Here is a 23,039-nt window from a genome sequence, read left to right on the forward strand (position 1 = left end):
AGAGATGTATCTTCAGGTCAGACTGAGTGCCAAAAATTGTCCAACTCAGGAAATGTAATTACACCATAGTAACCTGTAGTTGGTCGTGTTGCTTTGCAACACAGGAGCCCCCATCAAACCAGGCTTTGCAAAGAGGAGTAGTCACAGGAACACAGTGACGTGACCACTTCCTGATCTGTGTTTTGGAGCCAACTCTCCTGTTCTGCAACCCTGTAAACAGAATGACTTTAGTTAAAAAAAAACCCAGAGAAAAGGCATTTGCAAACATTGCTGAAGGATTGCAGCTGTTTTGAAAGTAAGACTATGAACCGCTGACAAGAAGAGGCTCTATTCAAACTCCAGTGTGTAAGTTGGACTTGGGGTAATCCTGGATGAAAGACTTGGAAAGAATGGCTTCCATATTCAAGTGTCAAAATTTGTGTGTCCATTCTGGCCCAATCTGAATATCAATTGTAGACAGAACGCCCTGTGTGTTGCAGTAAATGAGGCAACATGCCGACCACTGCTCTCTAATAATAAACATATCAAAGCAAAGGGCAGCAGATAAATATTAGGTTTAACTTGCAGCTTTGCCCAGTTTTGAGAGGCCAACTGCTGTCTGAAGTTTTACTTTCAGAAAATTGTTTTCAATTCTCATCTCATTTCTTGAACTCAACAAGTCGATATATTTTCCAAAGACACTGAGTGTCACTATTTTACTTTGCAGTTACAAGAAGTACAGATAAAGACAGAAAACAATGTATCATGTATCTGTTGATTGATTTCAAATACCATTCTATATTGATGTTGCAGAAAAATGAATACCTGACACTTTATTTCCTCCCCAAGTCCTAACCACTCCCTCTTCACACCTCACCACTCTTTATACTTTTCCCCTGGAATGGAACTAAACAGTGCAGAAATCAAAAGAAAAAATGTATATAAGCAAAAAAGATGTAGGTTTTCTGTTTGTAGTTTGGGTGTTTGTAATGTCTACGTACCCACAGTCAGTCTGACAGACACCATTCATTTGAACCATGTGCCCATTTCCACCGCAGTCAGTTCAGTACACATATCAGTACCAAGGGCAATGTGAATGTATATATTTGTGGTCTTTGTCCAGCATACGATGAAATTGGAAGTCTGAATTGGATGGGGCAGTATTCCAGCAAAATCCATGCTTCTTTGTGAACCAGTCTACTGTGGGCAAGGTTGCAAGGGTTGGGAAAACTTCAATCCAACAAAACAAAATTAGCCAGAGCACCAAATAAAATGAGACAATGTACATTTAATTTTTTTTTTATTTCCTCAGGGATGTAACGATCAACACTTTGTACATGTATCAAATGATAGTTGTCAAGAACTTAGAAGACAGTGAACCTTCCCCACCACTGAAACACGTGCATGGAGGTGCTTACTGTGGAGATGGATTAATCCAAAGGTAAATTTGTTTAACAGAAACCAAACCTTTAATGGTCTAATTTTCAGGCTGTTAAATAGTTTTCTGCAGAGTGTTTGGGATTTGTTTTACATTCACATGGATTCCTTGATGAACCAATGAGCCAGAAATTTCCTAGTAGAAGAATCATGGGCTTGGAGACAAGGCTCTCGAAAAGCAGAAAACTCTGTTTCAAGCACTACATTTGCCTTCTGGAATTGAGGTACCAACCAACATCGATCAAACAAACACCTGTTCAAAAAAAAAGATCCAGAATATTATTAATCTTGGTGCAGAGTCAGGAAAAGTGGAGTGTTCATTAATCTCTTCAGCATAATGGCATGTCATCTCTTGAACAGTGGGTAAGGCATCAGCCCAAATTTGTTAGTGCATCACTTCCAGGTAACCAAGCTGCAATAAAGGCAAGGTCTGAGGATATTTTATGTGATATTTATGCTTTTTTGGGTTAAAAACATCTTTGCTGCCCATTTCTGGAACTATATTTAGCCAAGGACAAGGCTACAGTTGGTTCCCAATATTTTTCCTTCTTTGGTCATTGTTTAGATATATTCTTGTTGCAGGGGATACCAATCCATTCAAATTCTCTGATGTGATGTAAAGTTACATTGACAACTTCTCGTGCCCTAGACGAGTTATAAAGACCCTGGCAATTAACAGGACAGTCATTCCCACATCATTTTACTTTAATCAGAATATGGCAAGTAACAACATAACAGCACACTAGCGTGGGGGGGAAACAAAACCATGGATACAGCATGATGATGTGCCAGAGGATAAAAGCTGAAGGAATTAAATAAATTACAAGTCAAGCTACAGGAGTGGAATACAAAAGTCTGCACCACTGTGTAATTGGGTCATGGATTCCTCACCTCCAACCACAATCAGTGAGGATTGATAAGAACTTCTCCACAATCTTCATCAGTACCGGAGCACCACAGGGCTGCCTTCTTAGTCCCCTGCTCTGCTCCCCTTATACCTATGATTGTGTGGCTCAGTATGAAAATAACACCATCTACAAATTTGTCGACGATATAAGCTGGATTAAGGAAAGGTGATGAGTCAGCATACAGGATGGAGATTGAAAACTTGGTTGAATGGTGCACCAGCAATAACCTTGCACTCAATGTCACCAAAACCAAGGGGCTGATTGTTGACTTCAGAGGTATACAATCCAGTGATTATTGGAGGATCAGAACTGGAGAGTGTGAGAAAATAAATGTAAGTTCTCGGAGGATCATTCCTGAACCCAATACACTAATGGTATCATTTGCAGAGGAGTGGTATGTCACCAGAAACCCTGAAAAATTTCTGCAGATGTTTGGTGTACTGACTGGCTGCATCACAGTCTGGTATGGGGACACCAATACCCCTGAGCATAAAGCCTTGCACAAGGTAATGCACAGAGCCCAGGACATAACAGGCAAATCAATCCCCACTATTGGGAACATCTACAGGGAACACTGCTGTCAGAGAGCAACAGCAATCATCAAGGATCCACACCACCCAGCACACCCTCTGTTCTCACTACTGCCATCAGGGAAGAGGTATGGGGCCACAAGACTCACACCACCAGGTTCAGAAACAGCTGCTAGCCCTCAACAACAAATTCAGTCAGGGACTCATTTAAGGACTCTTGTGCACTTTATTGATTTTTTTTATTCTCTCTATTTCACAGTTTGTTTACATTCATTATCAATTTACAGTTCTTTATTTGTTTACATGCATATGCTGTTTACAGTTTTTTTTGTACTACCAATAAGTGGTAATTCTGCCTCGCCCACAGAAAATGAATCTCTTGGTTGCATCTGATGTCATGTATGTACTCTGACAATAAATCTGATTGTAGTAAAAAAACACAAATTATGAAGGTAATCAGTCAGTCTCAACCTCCATAGGAGGTAAAGAAACATAATCAATGTTTTGAGCCTGAGCCCTTTTTCAAGCTATGAACCTTGAAGAAGGGCTCAGCGTGAAATACGTAAGTGCTGTGCTGTTAGTAAAACCACACCGAAGTTCTGGAAGAACTCAGCCAGTTTTGCAGCAGCCATAGGAGAGATAGATATATTGTTGATGTTTTGGTCCTATCTCAAAGAATAGGCAAAGATCAAGAATGCTGAGAGTAAAGACAGTGCTGATTGGGGGAGGAGACATGAACAACAAAAGGTGTTATTTGAATATAAGAGGAAAGGTGAGAATTGATTTTGGCTCTGTGAAAGGAGATAACAAAAAGGGAGAGAGTGAAAGCGGGGGCGAAGGTAACTGGGAAAGAAGTGGGTGGGGTGGGGTTTAATGAAAGCCAGAGAAGTCACTGTTAACGCCATCTAGTTGGAGGGTGCACATACAGAGATGGTGTGCTGTTGCTACAATTTGCCGGTGGTCTCAGTCTGGCAGTGCATAAGACCATGGATAGACATGACAGGAAGGGAATGGGATAAGGAATTGAAATAGGTGGCCATTGGAAAATCCATGCTATTGTGGCAAACAGCGGAGGTGCTCAACAAAGCAATCTCCCAGTCTGCACTCAGTCTCTCCGATGTAGAGGAGACCACAAAGGGAGCACAAGGTGTAGTAGATGACCTCTGCAGATTCAAAAAAGCCTGAGATATCGGTTATATATCTTTACCTCCTATGAACTCTACAAGACCTGCTGAGTTCCTCTAGCATTTTGGTATTCTTACTACAAAATTCAGCATCTGCAGACTTTTGTATTCCACTCCACTCCTGTAGCTTCACTCATAATTTATTTCAATCCTTCAGCTTTTCTCCTCTTGCATATCATCACTCCGTACCCATTACGTTTTTTTTGTCTTGTGTGCTGCTATGCTGTTTCTTGCCACACTCTGATTACATATAAAGTGATACAGGAATGACAGTCCCTGTTAATTGGCAGTGTCTTTATAACTTGTCCAGAGCAATAAAAGTGCCCAATGTAACTCTGAATCACATCAGAGAATTTGAATGGATTGCTATCCCTGCATCAAGAATATATCAAGCAGCACTCTAGACTACCTGAATCAATATATCAGTCAAGCTTCAACAAATACTGACAGTTCCCAAACTGAAAGAAACTTTTGGATCGGAAAAGTGAGCCAGGTGCAATGTGGATGGATTGGCCTTGCTCATAGCTTTACATTGGTGGAATAGAAATTAAATTAATCTTTCTAAAGTCAAATCTGGACTGGCAGCAGATAAACTGACACTATAATGGCCAACATAAGAATACAGTTTGGCATTAGCACAGTCTACACATTGTCATGATAATGAATATGTATGAGATGTACCGGAAGTCACGTGGTATGAGAGAGAGATAAGAACACAAGCAGGAGAAAAAAGGAAATGGAAAAATAAAGCCACTGAGAAGTTTACCTGATAAAACTTGTGTTTAATGTTTTATTAACGTCACATTTCGGGCCACAAATGTGACATTGGCGACGAGGATGAAAGAAGCTTGAAGAAAATTAAAGACTAAACAAGATTACAGAGGATTACAGAAAACTTCAAGGTGATAAGAATTTTCTCTTGTCTCAGTACTTTTGGGGCTGGAATATTTCCTCATGGCTGGTGCAGACGGTGACTTTCTAACACATAGTGGAATTGCTCATTTTGACCCAACGGGTGATGCAAGCACTGTAAGTGTGAAGTGGAAGGCATGGCTGGAAGAATTTGAATCCTACACCGACAGTCGTGGCCTATTTCTAGATACCGGTACAGTTGAACAAAAAGCGCAGAGAAGGGCGTTACTTCTATTCACTGCTGGACCTGCAGTTCAGGAAACATTTAAAACACTTTTGAATACTGGAAGAAAGGATGAGTACCGGAAAGCGGTAGATGCATTAAATGCACACTATGTAGTGACACCGAATGCTACATTTCAATGCCATTTGTTTCGGAGAACGAGACAAGAAGATGGCCAGACAATTGGTCAGTACGTGACGAGACTACGCCAGCTAGCTGTTGGATGCAATTACATGCCAGCTGATTTGGACAACCAATTATTGGATCAAGTCGTACAGCACTGCAGATCAGGTAAACTCAGAAGACGTCTACTGGAAAGAGGAAGTGAGTTGGAACTCACCGATGCTTTAACCATTGCTGCTGCATTAGAGGCTGTTGAAGGGCAATTTCATACCAAATTAAGAGGCTCTCACATCGCCATAACCAGCCAAGATATACGTTGACACAGGACGTGGAGTGTTATCGATGTGGAAACCGAGGTCACTTTGGAAAAGACCCATATTGCCCGGCCAAAGGCAAAGTTTGCAGAAAGTGTGGAGGTAAAGACCACTTTGCAAAGAAGTGCAAAAGCAAGTCCAATGCAGACCAGAAGAGGAAGAGTACAACTTCCAAAGGCAAAGCCTGGGGGAAAGGAAAGTATCCTGGAAAGAAAGATACCATTCGCCAGATAGACGGTGACGATGATGATACCCAGGAGGAACAGAGTTGTTACCAATTTACGTTGAATGAAGTACATCATGAGAAGGTCCCAGTGATCATTGGTGGAGTGACAGTGCAGGTCATTGTAGACTCAGGCAGTGACAGTAATGTGATTGATCGACATTTATGCGAGAAGTTGAAAAGGAAAAAGATCATCTGTACCTCAAAGAAATGTTCCAAGAAACTGTATCCATACACAGCAACCAAGCCATTGCAGACCATTGGATGTTTTACTGCAACTGTTGAAGCTGGAGATAAGTACACTGAAGCAGAGTTTATGGTCATAGAAGAGAGGGGAGAACCATTGCTGACTAGAAGCACAGTGCAAGACCTGGCAATACTTCATATTGGAGCTTGTGTCAATTCAATTCAGTCATACGAGGATATGAACCATGAATTCCCCGCAGTCTTCCAAGGAGTAGGAAAGCTGAAAGGTCGACAATTGAAGCTAGCGGTAGATGAAACGGTCAAACCCAAGGCACAACCAATGCGCCGAACTCCGTTTGGACTTCGTGGGAAAGTCGAAGCCAAAATTAAAGAATTGATCGAACAAGACATTATTGAACCGGTGGAACATTCGACACAATGGGTCAGCCCAGTAGTGATTGTGCCCAAACCAAAGGGTGACATAAGACTATGTGTTGACATGAGAATGGCCAATGAAGCTATAATTAGAGAACGACACCCTATACCAACAGTGGAAGAAATACTTGAAGAACTAACTACCAGCAAGGTATTCTCAAAAATTGATCTGAAATGGGGCTATCATCAATTAGAGCTGGATCCAGGTTCCCGAGATGTAACTACATTTGTGACTCACTGTGGATTGTATCGTTACAAGAGACTATCATTTGGAATTAATGCAGCTTTGGAGATCTACCAGTATGAAATCCATCGAGTGATTCAAGGCATTCCTGGAGTTGCTAACATTTCTGACGACATCATAGTCCATGCACCAATGAAGGAAGAGCATGACAAACGGTTGAGGCGTGTACTATCTAGACTACAGGAGGCAGGCCTTACCGTGAATGGAAACAAGTGCCAGTTCGGTGTGTCAGAAATGGACTTCATGGGACACAGACTTACACGGGAAGGACTAAACCCTGCAGAGGCCAAGGTGAAAGCTATTGAAGAGGCACTTGCACCTCAGAACGCAACAGAGGTGAGGAGTTTCCTAGGATTGGTCAATTTTTGTGAAAAGTTCATTCCTAATCTCGCTACAGTGGCAGAACCACTAAGGAAACTAACCAGGAAAGGTGTACCATTTCATTTTGGATCTGAGCAGAAGAAAGCATTCACAGCGCTGAAGCAAAGCCTGACTGATGCAAAAACTCTTGGATATTACGATCCGGCGGCATCAACCAAAGTCATAGCGGATGCCAGCCCAGTTGGTTTAGGAGCCGTGTTGGTCCAGATGCATGATGGAGGACCAAGAATCATTGCCTATGCCAGCAGATCGTTATCAGATGTGGAAAGAAGATACTCTCAGACAGAGAAAGAAGCACTTGGACTTGTATGGGCCTGTGAGAGGTTCCATGCATATTTATACGGCATTGAATTTGAACTCATCACAGATCATAAGCCATTAGAGGTGATCTATGCACCTAGATCCAAACCATGTGCCAGAATAGAGAGATGGGTACTCAGACTACAACCCTACAAATATAAAGTAATCCACATTGCAGGGAAAGCAAACATTGCTGATCCGCTGTCCAGATTGGTGAAGGATGGGTGGTCCACAATCCAAGTCAGAATTGGGAGCAGAAACAAAGAGCTTTGTACGCTTCGTAGCTATTCAGTCGACACCGAAAGCTGTGACTACGAAGGAAGTCGAGAGAGAATCCGAACGTGATCCAGAACTGATGGAAGTAAGGGAATGCATACAGAGTGGACAATGGGACAAGTGTACTCACAAGGCTTACATTCCCATTAGAGACGAACTTTGTTGCATCGGACAGTATGTATTAAGAGGTTGCAGATTGGTGATACCGCAAAGATTGAGACCGAAGATCGTATCCTTAGCGCATGAAGGACACCTAGGCATTGTTGGTACCAAGCAAAACCTCAGGACCAAGGTATGGTGGCCAGGTTGTGATAAAGATGCAGAGAAATTTGTTAAAACTTGTCACGGATGTCAAATCACAAGTAGGAGTAATCCGCCAGAACCGATCCGGAGTACGCAGCTCCCGACAGGATCATGGATCGACGTAGCTGTTGATTTTCTTGGACCTTTACCGACGGGTGAATCAGTTATGGTAGTGATAGATTACTACAGCAGATACTATGAGTACGTGGTGTTGAAGTCTACAACCACTGAAAAAACAATACAAGCATTAGCAGAGATATTCGCAAGATATGGATTACCTGTTACATTATACTCTGACAATGGTCCACAATTCATTTCAGAGACATTTGCGGAATACATGAGGACCACAGGTATCCGCCATCATAAAGTAACTCCAAAATGGCCGCAAGCCAACGGGGAAGTAGAGAGACAAAATCAATCCATTGAAAAACGATTGAGGATTGCACACGCAGAAGGACAAAATTGGCGAGAAGCATTGCTATCTTATGTGGCTGTCTATCGAGCAATGCCTCATGCAACCACTGGAAAAAGTCCTGCAGAAGCATTTTTTGGGAGAAAAATCCGCACCAAAATGCCAGAAATAAAGGAAATCCGAGATGACCAGGAGATGAGGGACCACGATGCCGAAAAGAAAGGTGCAGCAAAGCTGTACACAGATTCGAAACGTGGAGCCAAGTACTCAGACATCATGCCAGGAGATAATGTTCTAGTGAGGCATGAAACAGGTGGTAAGCTAGACACACCTTATTACCATCAACCCTATACTGTCGTATCCAGAAGTGGCAGTATGGTGACAGTCAAGTCTCCGACTGGAGTCCTGTATAAGAAAAATGTATCAGGTGTAAAAAGGTACCAGTCCAGAGATACATCGAGCGAAGAGGTTGAAAGGCCAATACGAGATGCTGAAACTGAGAGATCTGATGATGTTCCAGAGGCAAATACCAGCACTCCTGATGAAGTGACTAGAGCGCCAGAAACACCCGAAGCCGTGGCGAGCAGTATTTCCGACGCTGAGAGTGAACAACTGAGAAGCGACGACAACATCGCAGGCAGGCCAAAACGAAACCGGAAAGCGCCCAAACGATACGAAGACTTTGTGCCATAGTTTTAATAAGAACTTTGGGACAGTATTTTAATCTTATATCATAAAGTGCATGTATGAGTGCTGTAGGAAGTAAATTTTATGTAGTTGAGTTATAGTATTACCATTAGTTACGATGTTTGTATGTTTCCGAGGGATATTGATAAGTGAAGGTAAAGTTTATTTCTGATTAAAGGAGGGATGTCATGATAATGAATATGTATGAGATGTACCGGAAGTCACGTGGTATGAGCGAGAGATAAGAACACAAGCAGGAGAAAAAAGGAAATGGAAAAATAAAGCCACTGAGAAGTTTACCTGATAAAACTTGTGTTTATTAACTTCACATTTCAGGCCACAATTGTGACACACATGACTATTAGTTACATAGCTGTCCATTAGCTTTGAGCAAGGCCTTCAATATATTCATTTGTTGAGATAAAAGATCCCCTTTGTTTCCAACATTCAAAGGCCAGAAATGACTTACTAATCCTTCCCTGACAAAAGTTTAGCTTAAGATCATGTAAAACTGATGATACACAGAATATCCTGAAATTAAGTGACTGCTGGATTTGAACACAAACAACAATTAACAGTGCGCCAGATGACAGTTACTGAGTAATTATCTCATTTCAGTTAGATTTTCCCACTTTTTCTCCTCTTCCTCTGTCCAAATTAGAATCACAGAACCATAGAACATTACAGCACAGAAAACAGGTCCTTCAGCCCTTCTCGTTTGAGCTATTTTGTCACGTCCCATTGACCTGCAGCAAGTGCATATCCCTCCATACCCTTCCCATCCATGAACCTGTCCAAATTTTTTAAATGTTAAAACTGAGCCAGAATTCATCACTTCAACTGGCACCTTGTTCCACACTCCCATCAATCTCTGTGTGAAGAAGTTCCCCCTTAAGCTCTCCCTAAACATTTCCCCTCTCCCCCTTAATCCATGTTCTCTGGCATTTATTTCACCTACCCTCAGTGGAAAAAACATACTTGCATTTATTCTGCCCATACCCCTCAAAATTTTGTATACCTCTATCAAATCTCCCCTCATTGACGGAATAAAATCAAACCTGTTTCTTCTTTCCTGAATCCCAGCAACAAATAAGTAAACATTGGCCCTTTATTTGTAAACCATCAACCAACTTACAATTCCAAAGATTTAACAAGTTATTTGGTCTTCAAAGTTAGAAAGTTGCATTAGAATTCATTTCCTTAATTTGGCAAAAGCTTTTAAATGGATGTTCTGAGTGTTTTGTGTTTTTTTTTTGTCATCATTTTTCTGATGAAACAACTGGTATCAAAGATTGGCATACCTTAAACAGACCGTACCAATTAAGATTTTGTTATCTTTTGAATTCTGAATAGGTTTCACTATTAGGATGAATCAATCATCCTTAGGAAGTTTCTGAAAATGTTGCTTTTTACCTGTTTTGTGGAGCATTGAAAAAATTAAGTTAGATCTTGTTATCTGGCACCTATGGGGATGGGTAGTTATGGATAAGTGTATTTGTCGGTTACTTGAGACTTACTCTTTCAATGCCTAACTAATATATCTGCATTAAGAATGAACAGTTTAAAAGTCAAAAAATACTATACTGTGTAACATTAAGCAAACTTCACTTGCATGAATATATAAACCTTGAATCATTTTACTTAATTTTCAGTAAATACTTTGAAAACATTTAACCGTCGCTGCATCTACAGATTGCTCCCCTCTACAGAGCTGCCCGAAAGATGAACAAAACATGACAGATAATTAATTCCTTTCCCCCAAGTTTACAGATAAAGCCCACAACTGAGATGACTTACTTTATTTTCTTTATCAATATTTTTATTAACATTGAAATTTCACATCCAAAAATACAGAGTTCATATGGATATATGTTAAAAGTCAAAAAGATGCATTTCACTTAATCATATCATTTCATTCAAGGTTCTCCACATTTTAATCAAAGAGATTATATTGTATTAATATTTTATTATTTAAAAAAAAAAGAAAATCTAAATCCACTAACAAGAAAAAAGCTGTTTGGCCAAAGAAAAGGATAGCAGATTTCTTATCAGAGTGATAAATTAGCTCATTAGTCAGCATTCGTACCTTCATTGCAAATCAAAGATTATGAAAGCAATTCAAAAAGGGTCCCCACGGTGTTAGAAAGTTGAATTCATATCTGAAACTGAGCATCTAATGTTCTCTAAGTTTAAACATCACATGATGTCACAGAGCCATTGGGAATAATTAGGAGCATTAACATCCCTCCACATGAGCAACAGTGCCCACCTAGCCATAAGAGAAATAAAAGCTAATACATGCGACTCAGATAACATAACATAACAATTATAGCACGGAAACAGGCCATTAGGCCTTTCTAGTCCGCACCGAACCAAACACTCCTCTCTAGTCCCACCTACCTGCACAATGACCATAACTCTCCACCTTCTTCTCATCCATATACCTGTCCAGCTTTTTCTTAAATAATAAAATTGACTCTGCCGCCACTATTTCTCCCGGAAGCTCATTAAAGTTGTGTCATTCTCTCCAACAATACCAAATAAAGCAGTTAAGGGATTAGGTTTAAAATTAACTTCCACAAGTGTAGAGAAAGTTTGAAATACTTTGTTCCAATATTTCTCAAGACTTTGACATGTCCAGAACATATGAATTAATGAAGCATTTCCATTGTTCCATTTATCACAATGACGAGATACATCTGCATAAAGACGAGATAGTTTGACTTTGGATGTGAGCCCTATCGACTTCTTTAAATTGTAGGAGAGAGTAGTAGGCACATAAAGAAGATATATTAGCCAATTTGAAAGGTGGTTCTTACTAAAATTGGATAAGGAGACACTTTAAGAGAGTCACTCCAACAGCGAGAGGCATCAACCAGCTGTTCATCCTGGATGACACCATTGCTATTCCACACAAATTGATTCAGACAGATACTATGAACAAAGCATGGCCAAGACACTGCACTGGCTGAATATTGCTCGTATCTTCACCAAAGGTTTATGTTTTTTTCAAAAAATATTTACTTTTTAAAAATTTTAACACGCATTTTTAATCTATTATTTTATTGCTATTTATTTTCAATTTCTTGAATGTATTTTCCTTGATTTTTTTTTTTGCCAGTTGCTTGAGGCAGCTGGTTGCTTGAATTCCACATACCAGGGGTTTTACTGTAGTCTGCGTAGATTTTTTCCACAGTTATTAAATTCTCTCAGGTAGGCATACTAAACTCGAAATGGTTTTGAAGATTTTACAAAAGTCATTTTTAAGAATTTAAAATCAACTGATTCACAGGTGTGGAATTATATGGTCATCCAAAGCATGAACTTTTTGTAATAAACCTGCTTTTAGATGCTTTGTCACTGTAACTCTTGCATAAATAAAAGTTGAAAAGCAAGCAGTAAAAATAAAATATTTTATAAACACTGCTTGGTTTATTATGGAATTAGCATTCAATGAAAGGCAAATGGGTTTGAGTTTGAAATTAGACCATAATCACTTCTCAAAATGACCATTATTTGGGGAACAAATTTCGATAGGAATTATTGCCTGTAATGAGAAATGAAAGCCTATCATTTCTCCTCCACTATAAGCAAAGTTTGTTCTTTCTCTAACTTTGTCTAAAAGCATGAACTTCATTTTCTGTTTGAGAGATAGGGTCGTAATTAATAAGCCAGTAGAGTGCAGCTGGTATATTCCAATTATTTCACAGTAAGAATTATTTTTTAAGATGTTTAACTTCTCTGAGTACTAAGTACAGATTAGCTCTTGTAAATTTAAATCCCGTCCAATAAGTAAACCTTCAAGCAGTAACTTACAATAACATTTTTTAAAAATGCACGAAGTAATGTGTACATTTGAATCCGAGCAAGTTCAGCTCAATTCTTCTCAACATATATCCCTGGTGTTGCAATCAAGATGGCTAATTATCCAAAATATAAACTCTTGACCTTAATCAGGGAATGTTTTGAATGTTATGGATGCACAAAATTGGGAGAACAAGGAATAAGAAGTTGATTTCAGCTCTGGGATGATTTCATTGAGTTCGAATGTGGATCTCAGAATTTGGCAACATGGGCAATGATGTTTGAAAATAACTTCAAAGCAAATTGGAACTTCTGAAACAAACCTCCTCAGGGTACACCATGACAAATATTGCTGCTGAATTGGAAATTGATTGTAGAAGCTAAAACAATATTGTCACTGAGGAATCTAATGTGATCAATTTGGTAGCAATCATCAATTTGATAAATAAAGGACAGAAAAACATTCTCAATTGATCTTGTTGGAAAGTAAATGTATATTTTACCAGTTTTGACTTGCCAAGTCCTAATGTCCTGAATTGCCACTGACCGTATCCAGATGACTGTATTTACCAGTTCCAGATGTGATGGAGTTGCATCCTTGGCACAAAACACTGCAGAATCCAGATGTGCCGGGCATCAAATGACACATTGAGATAGCCCTGCACTGAAAGGCTACCAAAAGCTTTTGCATCCTGTAAAATTGTTGTCTCTAGCTTGCTTTATTATCAGAGCTATTGAGTCATTTTTTAAAAAATTTCTAAATTCAGAAACATTTAAAAATGACAAAAAACAAGTAAACAATTGAAATGAAAAAAAAAATAAAATAAAAATAATCAAATTAGGATATTTGAAGTGCGTTTCTAAAAAGGGTGGTCAGGTTGCATGCCTATCATTACAAAATTTTAGGAGGTTCTCTTGAACTAATTGACCATGGGTCTGCTGTCATCATGAGATTTACGGAGTGTTTCTCAAGTTTTTTTGCCTGTTGATCTAGCGAGTTCTTTGTATTAAATAAATACATTACATAATGTAATAACTCAACAAACCTGAAGAGACCATCAATGTATTTCCATTCTGGTGATCAGTTGTGTAAGAGTTCAGACTGTTGCGGTCACATACTTACCTTCGTTGGGAGGAGGAGAGTGAGACTGTCAGGATCACCCAACGGCAATGGGCCAATGAGAAGGTCAGATGAGTTTAGCTGGGTGGTGTTTGGGGAGTTGAAGAATGCAATGGTGTGCTGAAAGAAACAAGAGGGTTTATTCTTTATTTGTTTGCAAACTGTGGTAAATCAGTGCTGTTACAAGACCATGATGTCCACCCAGCCCAGAGCACAACTACTGGTGCTTGAGGTGAATTTCGTTAGGGTTAGGGCCACTCCCATCCATCCCATCATTTTATTCAGGCCCCTCCCTCCCAACATTTTTTTCAGACACCTTCCTGCATTTTGTACAGGCCTGAAACATTGGTTGTGTATTTTTATCTTTGCTCCATGAAGTAGGCTCTTTGAACTGCTGAGCTTCTCTAGCCTTGTGCTTTTTTTACTGGTGCTAGAGGTGTTCTCTGAAGTACACCCATGTCAGAATCTGAATGCTTCAGAGAGATAGGTTATATAGATTCCTAACATCAAGGCGTCCCCTTGCTACTTTCTTTTTAAGGTTACAATTTTAATAAATGGTTTTGGAAGTGGCAGCTCAGGATATCCTTTGGTGATAGCCCTCACTATTTATCAGTGGTAGATGGTGAAGGTTTGGCCAATGGTGGAAAGGTGTTCTTTGAGTTGAGAGAGCAGTGCTTTCATGATACATGCAGAACCGCGGTAAGTGAACATTGAGTCCAGCAAAAAATGCCATCTACTGGAGGGCCTCAGTTAGCTGAGCAGTATCTCTGGGAGAAAAAGGGGGAAAATTGTCAAGATATGACTACTCTTTCTTTCTCACTGAAGCTGCTCAACCTGCTGCGGTCCTTCAGAAAACTGTTCTGTGTTCCTGTTTCTAGCACCTTCAATCTCTCGTGTACCCCCACACCATTGACGTAGCTGATTTATGAGGGAAAGCTTGGGAGATCCAATTATATGCTGATGCAGAGCAAGAGAAACTGTAAATCCTGGGTAATTACAGTGAAACCCCTGGTATCTGGCACCTATGGGAATTGGTAGAAAAGTGTATTTTCTGGTTGTTTGAGATTGGTGCTTTGGCGAACTAACGGAGAGACTCGCCAATTTCAAACCTACATTTTTTTAACCTATTTTGCAATTTTTTTTGTTGCTGGTTGCTTGAGGCTGCCAGTTGCCTGAATTCCAGATAACAATGATTTAACTATACTGTCAAAAACACACTGCACACTGAGGTTTTGAGCCTTCCAGAGTCAAATAACAGTCTTCATCTACTGAATGAATGTTTCACCAATTAAAATGTCTGGATTCTCTAGGCAAGCGGAATGTTGTTGAACTAGCAACAAATCAATAAACAGGACTGTGTTCAGAATCAAACTCCTCTTCAGTCGCAGACAAAGGCTCTCAAAGCATCATACTAATTTCCTCAACCAGCTTGCCAGGAAAATAAACAATGATTAGAGTGCTTGAGCCGGCAGTTTAAATAACCATTTGCATGTAGACAACAACATCAAAGATACTTTTAATTGGAAACCCTTTCTGTGAAAAGCAAACTAATCCAAGGTAAATACCTTAGCAACAAACAGCAAATGAATTTGCTCCTAGAAGCAGGATACAATGGGCCAAAGCTGGCAACCTGCTTAAGCTCGGCCATGGCTCACTGAACTACAGTGTTCAATGCCATTGGTAATTCTACATACACCATAAACCTTGGACAATCTTGCAGGAATGGGTCAAAAGATTGATGAGTAAAAAAGACAACTCTAAAGTAAGTGAAACAAGAATGTCTGCAGACACAGTGATTGTAGTAAATACACGAAAATGCTTGAAATACCCAGCAGGTTCCACAGTGTCCATAGGAGACAAAGATATATAGCCAATGTTTTGGACCTAAGCCCTTTGTTCAGGTACTTGCTGAGATTCTTCAGCACCTTTGAACATAAGAAAAGTACATTGACCAATTTAATCCTGACATCTACTCTGCTCTGCAATAACCTCACGACTGACTTGATATTGGCCTCAGCTCCACTTCCCTGCCTGCTCTTCAGAACTGACAGCTCCCAGTGCTCCAAAAATCTGCCTTATCTCAACATTGCTGGATCCAATGGCCCCATCTCCTCAATTCTCTACACCAAATAATTACGACCAATTAGGGGCGGGGTGGGGGATGGAGGGGGAGGAAATTCTTAACTCTACCCTAAACAGCAGTATTTCTAATTCTGGAACATTTAAACCTGCTTAGAACATTAGAGCAACTGTGACATCTTTTGTTATCATTTATGACATTTCCACACTTCACCATTGTTCACTCTGTGTTATGATTCCAGACATCTGGGAGAGGAATGCGATGACAAGAATAAAATGAATGGAGATGGCTGTTCTAGTTTATGTCACTTGGAGCCTTCTTTCAATTGTGTGGGTATGTATCCTGTCACATATATTATGTAGTTCAGAGCACACTCCATTGATAAACCTCAAATTGTTTGCAGGCTTGAGATGGTTTAAATGTACAGGGATGCATTGTAAAAGACTGTAACGGTTACTGGAAACTGTTTAAGAGAAAAACTCAGCTGAGATCAACCGTGATTAAAACTATATATTTTAACTCCCTATTGACTGAATATAACACTGTCCCATCAGTGCAAGACAAACAAGTGGGGGAATGGGATGGGTTATTCTAAGAGCTTCAATGAGCCAAGTGGCTATCTCCCAAATTGTGAGAATTCTATTTCCCATCATTGTTACATCGGAACTTTCAGATAATGTTGAGCACAAGCTGATTCAGCATGTAAAGCCACTTGGACTTGCAATGTAATTTGGTGTAACAAAATGAAGTTGCATTAATGATAAAGAAAAGATTATTAAAGAAGAAAGCCTCATTATTGGAAAAAAAATGTTCAAAGCTAACTAATTTTATCAGTCACTGGAATATTTTTAGATAGCTAATAGTTTACTTTCAGTAAATCAAACACTTCCATGAATTAAGTTCAAGTTCCCATAGATTCCTGCAGGTAAGTTGTGAAGAACAAGAAATGTGAAATTAACGGCTAGAAATTGAAATTCGCTGTTTTTGTGCAGTTTAACAGTGTTTTGTGGAATGCAAGTGACAAATCAAGACCCTTTCAAAAGTCATAAAGGGTTATTTGAAAGCGTTAAAGTAGTTTACATTCAGAAACATACACCTAAGTGATACCTGCACATGGGTAGCTGCACAATACAACTGCTATACTAATCACTGGGAAGCCCCGAGATCTTATGATATCTTCCCAAGGCAGATATCTTCCCAGCTGCATGAGGGGCTGCCACAGAGGTAAGGGCAAACACAGGGGAGGGAGGATATGGTAACTTCTGTATGTGTGGGCACCACAGAAGGTCCTCTGCTCAGAATGAATCCTGTGCCATCAGTGGCCCCATGCAATTGCCATGGTCAACAAGCCAGTGACTACACATGTTGTCACATAAAAAAAAATTGGATCCAATAATGCTGCACACAATATATCAGTGTCAGAATTAACCCTTTTATACATGAATAATTGCTGATCTCCAGTGAGTTTAAAAAAAAATTTTTTGGCCACATCGCAATTATTCCTTCCAGTTTCAGTGGTAGTGAATGAAAGATGCAATGTTAATCTTGTGGTGACAGTGCAAAACAATGTCAGATGAATTAGTGTGGCTGGCAAATAGTAATGCTCAGTTCAAAATAATAGTTGCTGGAATTTTATCCAGAAATGATCTCAAACATGATCAACACCAGTAAGAATGATCTGTGCATTCTAGGTGCTTACCAATAGGCACTATATGATTCCATTTGTTGACAGGATGGCTTTAGTTTTTATCCATATTTTCCCCTGTTTAGCTTCCTAATGGATTCCTTCAAAACAGCAGCACATCTATGATTGAAAGAAAGAAATTACAGTTTCTCATCTCCTCCTCATCAAATCATGTCTAATCAATATACTTTGACAAGCTTTACCCTGAAAACATTCTCTCAGTTGGGAAGCTTTGTCTGGCATTCCCATAATGTGACCCTTTCAAAACACTCTCCTGTGGTGATTTTCTTTTCAACCAAAGATCATTCCCTGAGTGGTTGAATCCTACACAAAATATTTCTCAAAATTTATCCAAAATAACATTGTCAAATAGTTCCCCCCCCCCCAAAAAAAAAGATTTAAGGACTGCTTTTCTTTAATGTTGTTATTTAATCACTAATAACTTGGTTGACTATCTTGACCTGGATAAATAGATTAAGTTGTCATGCAATTATCATGTAAAGCTTTGCCCTGTTTTTGGCACATTCAACAAAATTATTGATTTTCCTATTAATATAACAGGATCTTCCGTGTTTTTACCAGATGAAATGATGTACAAATGATTTTACCAATAACAATTTCATTTAACATACTATCAGCCACATTTTTCTAACTAGCCCCATGCTTGATTGCTTAAGGAGTCAGTTTGATGACTACACTGAACCGTACTACTCTTATTCTCAGCTTGGGAAGTTTTATGACATGAAAGAACCTCTGCCTGTCCTGCCAATTAAGTGACACCCTATTTTACAAGTCCTTTATGTGATTGGAACTATGCACCAAAGGCACTAACCAAATATTTCATAATAAATGTGGGTTTTTTTGTTTTACCACTGCCAGATTTTGCTCTTTGCTTTTGAGACCTATGAAAGTCTACAGATGCCTTTCACAACCTATCCAATACGGCGAGGTTCACTAAATGAAAACGTAAAAGACAAAAAAAATTACAAATGCTGTAAATCTGAAGCAAAAGAGAAAATACTGGAACATACAGTAGATTGAGCATTATCTGTGGAAAGAGAAACTGTTGATTTTTTTTGCAGGTCAAGGACGCTGCTTCAGATACAACTAAACATTTTGAAAACAGAGGTCAAGGATACCAATTCTGAATATGATCTTTGAATTCTATTTCATTTTGTAACTAACTTGTTGCTCACAGATGAGGTTACCAAACTATAGGATTCTATTGCCTAATGAGTAAATTATCAGCGTTCACAAAACCTGGCCTATTGATCTCGAGGCATAAGTTCTAACCCCAATATAGCCAATGGGAAATTCAATTTCACATGGTTAAATGTATCTGGAATTTTAAAGAACTTGCAATGACAAAGCTGTTAAATTATTGAAAAATCAAACAGAGAGAAGTTGGTGAGATTTAGCAGGTCAACTAGCAGACCTTGGAGAGAAATGGGTAGATAACCTTTTGCCTCAGGCATTTTTTGAGACTGGGTCTTGAGAAAGGGTCCCAACCTGAACATTGAGGGTCTTGAAATCTGACATGAACTACTGACTGTCTATTTCTGCTCAGTTATGCTGCCTGACCTGTTGAATCACTCCACCTCCTCTTTGTTTCCTCAAGAGCCCAGCAGCCACAATCCTTTTGTTTTTCTATTGGAAAAGCAAGTTTGATTCAGTATTCTGAGAATCATAGCATCCTTGACTGGTCTGGTACCTTTGTGACCACAAACCTACAGCAATGGGATTGGCTGTGAAATAGCATAACCAGCAACTTAATGCATGGGAAATTAGGGATTGGGCAATACATTTTCCACCAACAATGATCACATCCTATGAATTAAATAAAAGTAAATACAGAAAATTAGAACTGACACTTATCTGCTGTGCACCGGATAGCCCATCCATTTATTGAGCTATCAGGGCCCCTTAACTCTTGGTACAATTATATACAGGAAAAACCCCTGGTATCCGGCAACTATGGTGATTGGTAGATGCTGGATAAGTGAATTTTCTGGTTATTTAAGACTGAGTGTTGCATGGATTGGCAAAACCACAGTGAGGTGGGCTAATTTTAAACTTCTATATTATTTTCCCTATTGATTTTCCTCGATTATTTTTTGCTGGTTGCTTGAGGCTGTCAGTTGCTTGAATGCTGGATAACAGGGGTTTTACTGTAATATTAGTAAAACATAAAAGTCTGCAGACACCATGATTGAAGTTAAAAAAAATGCTGGAGAAATTCAGCAAGTCAAAGAGTACTTTGGGCAGCACGGTTAGTATAGCGATTAGTGCAAAGCATTTACAGTGCCAGCGGTCGGGACAAGGGTTTGAATCCCATGCTGTTTGAAAGGAGTTTGAACATTATCCCTGTATCTGCATAGGTTTCCTCTTGCTTTTCAAAATGTTCTGGGAGTGTAGGTTAATTGGGTGTAAATTGAGAAGCACAGACTCATAGGCTGAAATGGACTGTTACAGAGGTGCATTTAAAATTTTATATAGAAAAAAACAGATACATAACAATCGTTTCAGGCTTAAGCCTTTCAACATGGTATGGTCCAAACCTACACAAAAGGTTAATGCTTGAGACTCACTTTACAATGCAATGGTACTCAACCTTTTTCTTTCCACTCACCTCTGTGATTAGTAAGGATTGCTTAAGGTGGTATGTGGGTGGAAAGAAAAACCACTGTTTTAATTGTACCTAATTGACATGTGCCCGGATTCATAACTCCAAAAGAAATGGGCCAATGACAATTTTTCTCAATCAAGATATTTCAGAAACAAATGAGTCTAGGCCAGTGATTCTCAACCTTCCCTTCCCACTCACATACCATCTTAAGCAATCCCTTACTAATCACAGAGCACCGATGGCAAAGGGATTACTTAAAGTGGTATATGAATGGAAAGAAAAAGGTTGAGAATCGCTGGCCTAACTAATACACCAGCATTAAGAATAAACAGGTTAAAAGACGATGGAAAATGTAAAATAATTAGATTAAATAATTAAATTTTTAAAAACCCATCAGTCTTAATTATGTAAAGCTCACTTTAATGAGGTAATTTCTGTATTTTAAAAACTTAAATTTAAATTCATATTATGATTACTGGTGCTAAAATGTTGTTCTACTAACAGCAAAGCTAACCATGCCATCATAACAATCACAATTAACCCTCTGTCCCTCAGGTTTACAGCTAAAATCTAACTAATATACTTAATAAAAATACTAATAACTATAAAGTCACTTAAGCAGGGATAAGAAGTCACTTTTAAGACAGTTGCCCCAACAACGAGTGACATCAACAACTCTTCATCCTGGGCAATGCCATTTTATTCAAACACAACATTATTCAAATTGGTGCTTCATGCAAAGCACGACCAAGGCACTCCGTTGGCTGAATATTTGCTCCCATCTTCACCAAAGGTTTATATGTTATTTCAGAGAACATTTACTTTTACAATTTTGAATTTGCATATATTTTACTTATTACTTTATTCTTAACTATTGAAATTTTTTAATTCATTTTCCTTGAATTTTTTTTGCTGATTGCTTGAAGTTGCCGGTTGCTTGAATTCCAGATACCATAAGATTCGGATGAAAATTAACTTTGTGATAGGTTTGTAAACAGGAAGCAAGAATTGGGAACTTTCATCTGCCATGCAGAATTTGTTAACTCTGTCATGCCCTTCAGTGTTAAAACTGATTGGTGTAAATGGGAGTTCTTACTGATATAAATAGGTATTTAGCACAAAATATATGTATGCATCCTGCAAATCTGTTTCCTGAAAGGCAGAAGTCTTTAATGGTTAAAATTTAGTACATGGCAACTTCACAGGAGGTGACCAAATTGCAAGACAAGTTAGTGAGGGAAAATCTCTTGGTATCATCCAAAAATGCATCAAGCAGCTCAGTTAAGGGGATAGACTTTTACCCAGAAAAATGCATGAGCTTATAGCAGGTCCACTCACGATGAAGCCAGCATCACCAAGGAGCAAACATTTCATTGTGGGTTTGGTGTTTTTACACATATCTTTCGTGGGTGGCACAGTTGGTGTAGCAGTTAGTGCAACGCCTTTACAGCGCCAGCGATCGGGACAGGGTTTCAAATCCTGCATTGAACGGAGTATGCACGTTCTTTCCGTGTCTGCAAGGATTTTCCCCAGAGCTCAGGTTTCCTCCCACCATTCAAAAACTTAGGTTAATTGGGTGTAAATTGGGCAGTACAGACTTGTAGGCTGAAATGGCCTGTAACTGTGCTGTATGTCTAAATTCTAAATTTTCTAAGTCTTGAAGAGTGTGAGGCTGGTCTTTTCTGCTAAATTGGTGCAGGTTTTAGCAACATTTCAAATCCTTTCACTCAGTTCATACCTCAGGGCAGGTTTCATTAATTTTGTGATGTCATGTAATTTTAAAACTCTTGGTCCAATATTTCTTAGAAAGTTAAGGACACAGATTTGCAGTTTTTAATGAATAAAAGATAGAATTATGACTAGAAACCCCAAATTGCCAGTAAAAATCCTGTAATCCTTTGCAATAAAATCAGAATTTGACTTATTCTTTTTCCATGAAAACAAAGACCCTAAGGTTCAAGCAATTCTGAAATGCTTAATTTGATTTCTAACACAATTCAATACAAGAGATTAATATACATTTGGATTTTTAATACAATAGCAGTGCATCTAATTCAATGAATATATAGAAATAATATAGTAGCCACTTGACATGCCCCTATTAGAGTCACTAGTTTTTAGGCCTGTGACCTTGTTTACCTCAAATTAGTAATTTCAGTCGAATGGCCAGAAAGGTGAATTAAAGAACTGTTAGGCAACTAATTTGTTTTTAAATTTAAATTTAGACATAGAGCAGGGTAACATACCCTTCTGGCCTACGAGCCTGTGCCGCCCAATTACACCCAATTGACCTACAGCTCCCTTACAATTTTCAATGATGGGACAAAACCGTAGCACCCAGAGGAAACTCGCACAGATACCGGGAGAATGTACAGTGTCGGAATCGAATCTCACTTGCTGGTACTGCAACAGCATTGCTCAAACCATGCTGTCCTTTACATTTTTAAATTTAGACAATTGGTCATTCTTGCTGGGCTTAATTTAAGGTTGGCAGGTTGTTTACATTAATTTTTTTTCAAATTTTAATTTGTGATTTTTTTTATTTTCCAATAATGCTTTCAAAACTTTCCTTCCAAGATTTATTTCTGTGTTGGAGAAGCAGTTCTATAAACAGCTGGAGCTGAAATAAAGAATTTCTTTGGAATTTTTCTTCTCTTGAACTGTTTCA

At 39.0% G+C, this 23,039-nt stretch overlaps 1 protein-coding gene and 1 long non-coding RNA gene across 8 annotated transcripts in view; one reads left to right on the forward strand and one right to left on the reverse strand.

Moving 5' to 3' along the window:
- pappaa (pregnancy-associated plasma protein A, pappalysin 1a) overlaps nucleotides 1-23,039 on the forward strand; it is a 374,601-nt gene that overhangs the window by 111,457 nt on the left and 240,105 nt on the right. For all 4 annotated transcript variants that reach the window (XM_069932344.1, XM_069932351.1, XM_069932360.1 and 1 more), the window contains exons 8-9: nucleotides 1,292-1,420; nucleotides 16,303-16,394. In XM_069932344.1, coding sequence (XP_069788445.1) covers nucleotides 1,292-1,420; nucleotides 16,303-16,394 — 221 coding nt within the window. The remainder of the gene's footprint in view (nucleotides 1-1,291; nucleotides 1,421-16,302; nucleotides 16,395-23,039) is intronic.
- The window catches only part of LOC138760965 (uncharacterized), a 34,450-nt gene continuing 12,703 nt past the window's right edge, over nucleotides 1,293-23,039 (reverse strand). Inside the window, exons 3-5 of one of the 4 annotated variants that reach the window (XR_011356005.1) lie at nucleotides 17,761-17,865; nucleotides 13,985-14,101; nucleotides 1,293-1,669 (exon numbers count right to left, since the gene is read on the reverse strand). This is a non-coding gene — a long non-coding RNA (uncharacterized lncRNA). Of the gene's footprint in view, nucleotides 1,670-13,984; nucleotides 14,102-15,094; nucleotides 15,538-15,809; nucleotides 16,149-17,760; nucleotides 17,866-23,039 lie in introns of those variants that run through there. The other 3 variants (XR_011356002.1, XR_011356003.1, XR_011356013.1) reach the window with 3 other exon arrangements.

The sequence above is a fragment of the Narcine bancroftii genome, chromosome 1 (genome assembly GCF_036971445.1).
Source record: "Narcine bancroftii isolate sNarBan1 chromosome 1, sNarBan1.hap1, whole genome shotgun sequence".
Lineage (NCBI taxonomy): Eukaryota > Metazoa > Chordata > Chondrichthyes > Torpediniformes > Narcinidae > Narcine > Narcine bancroftii.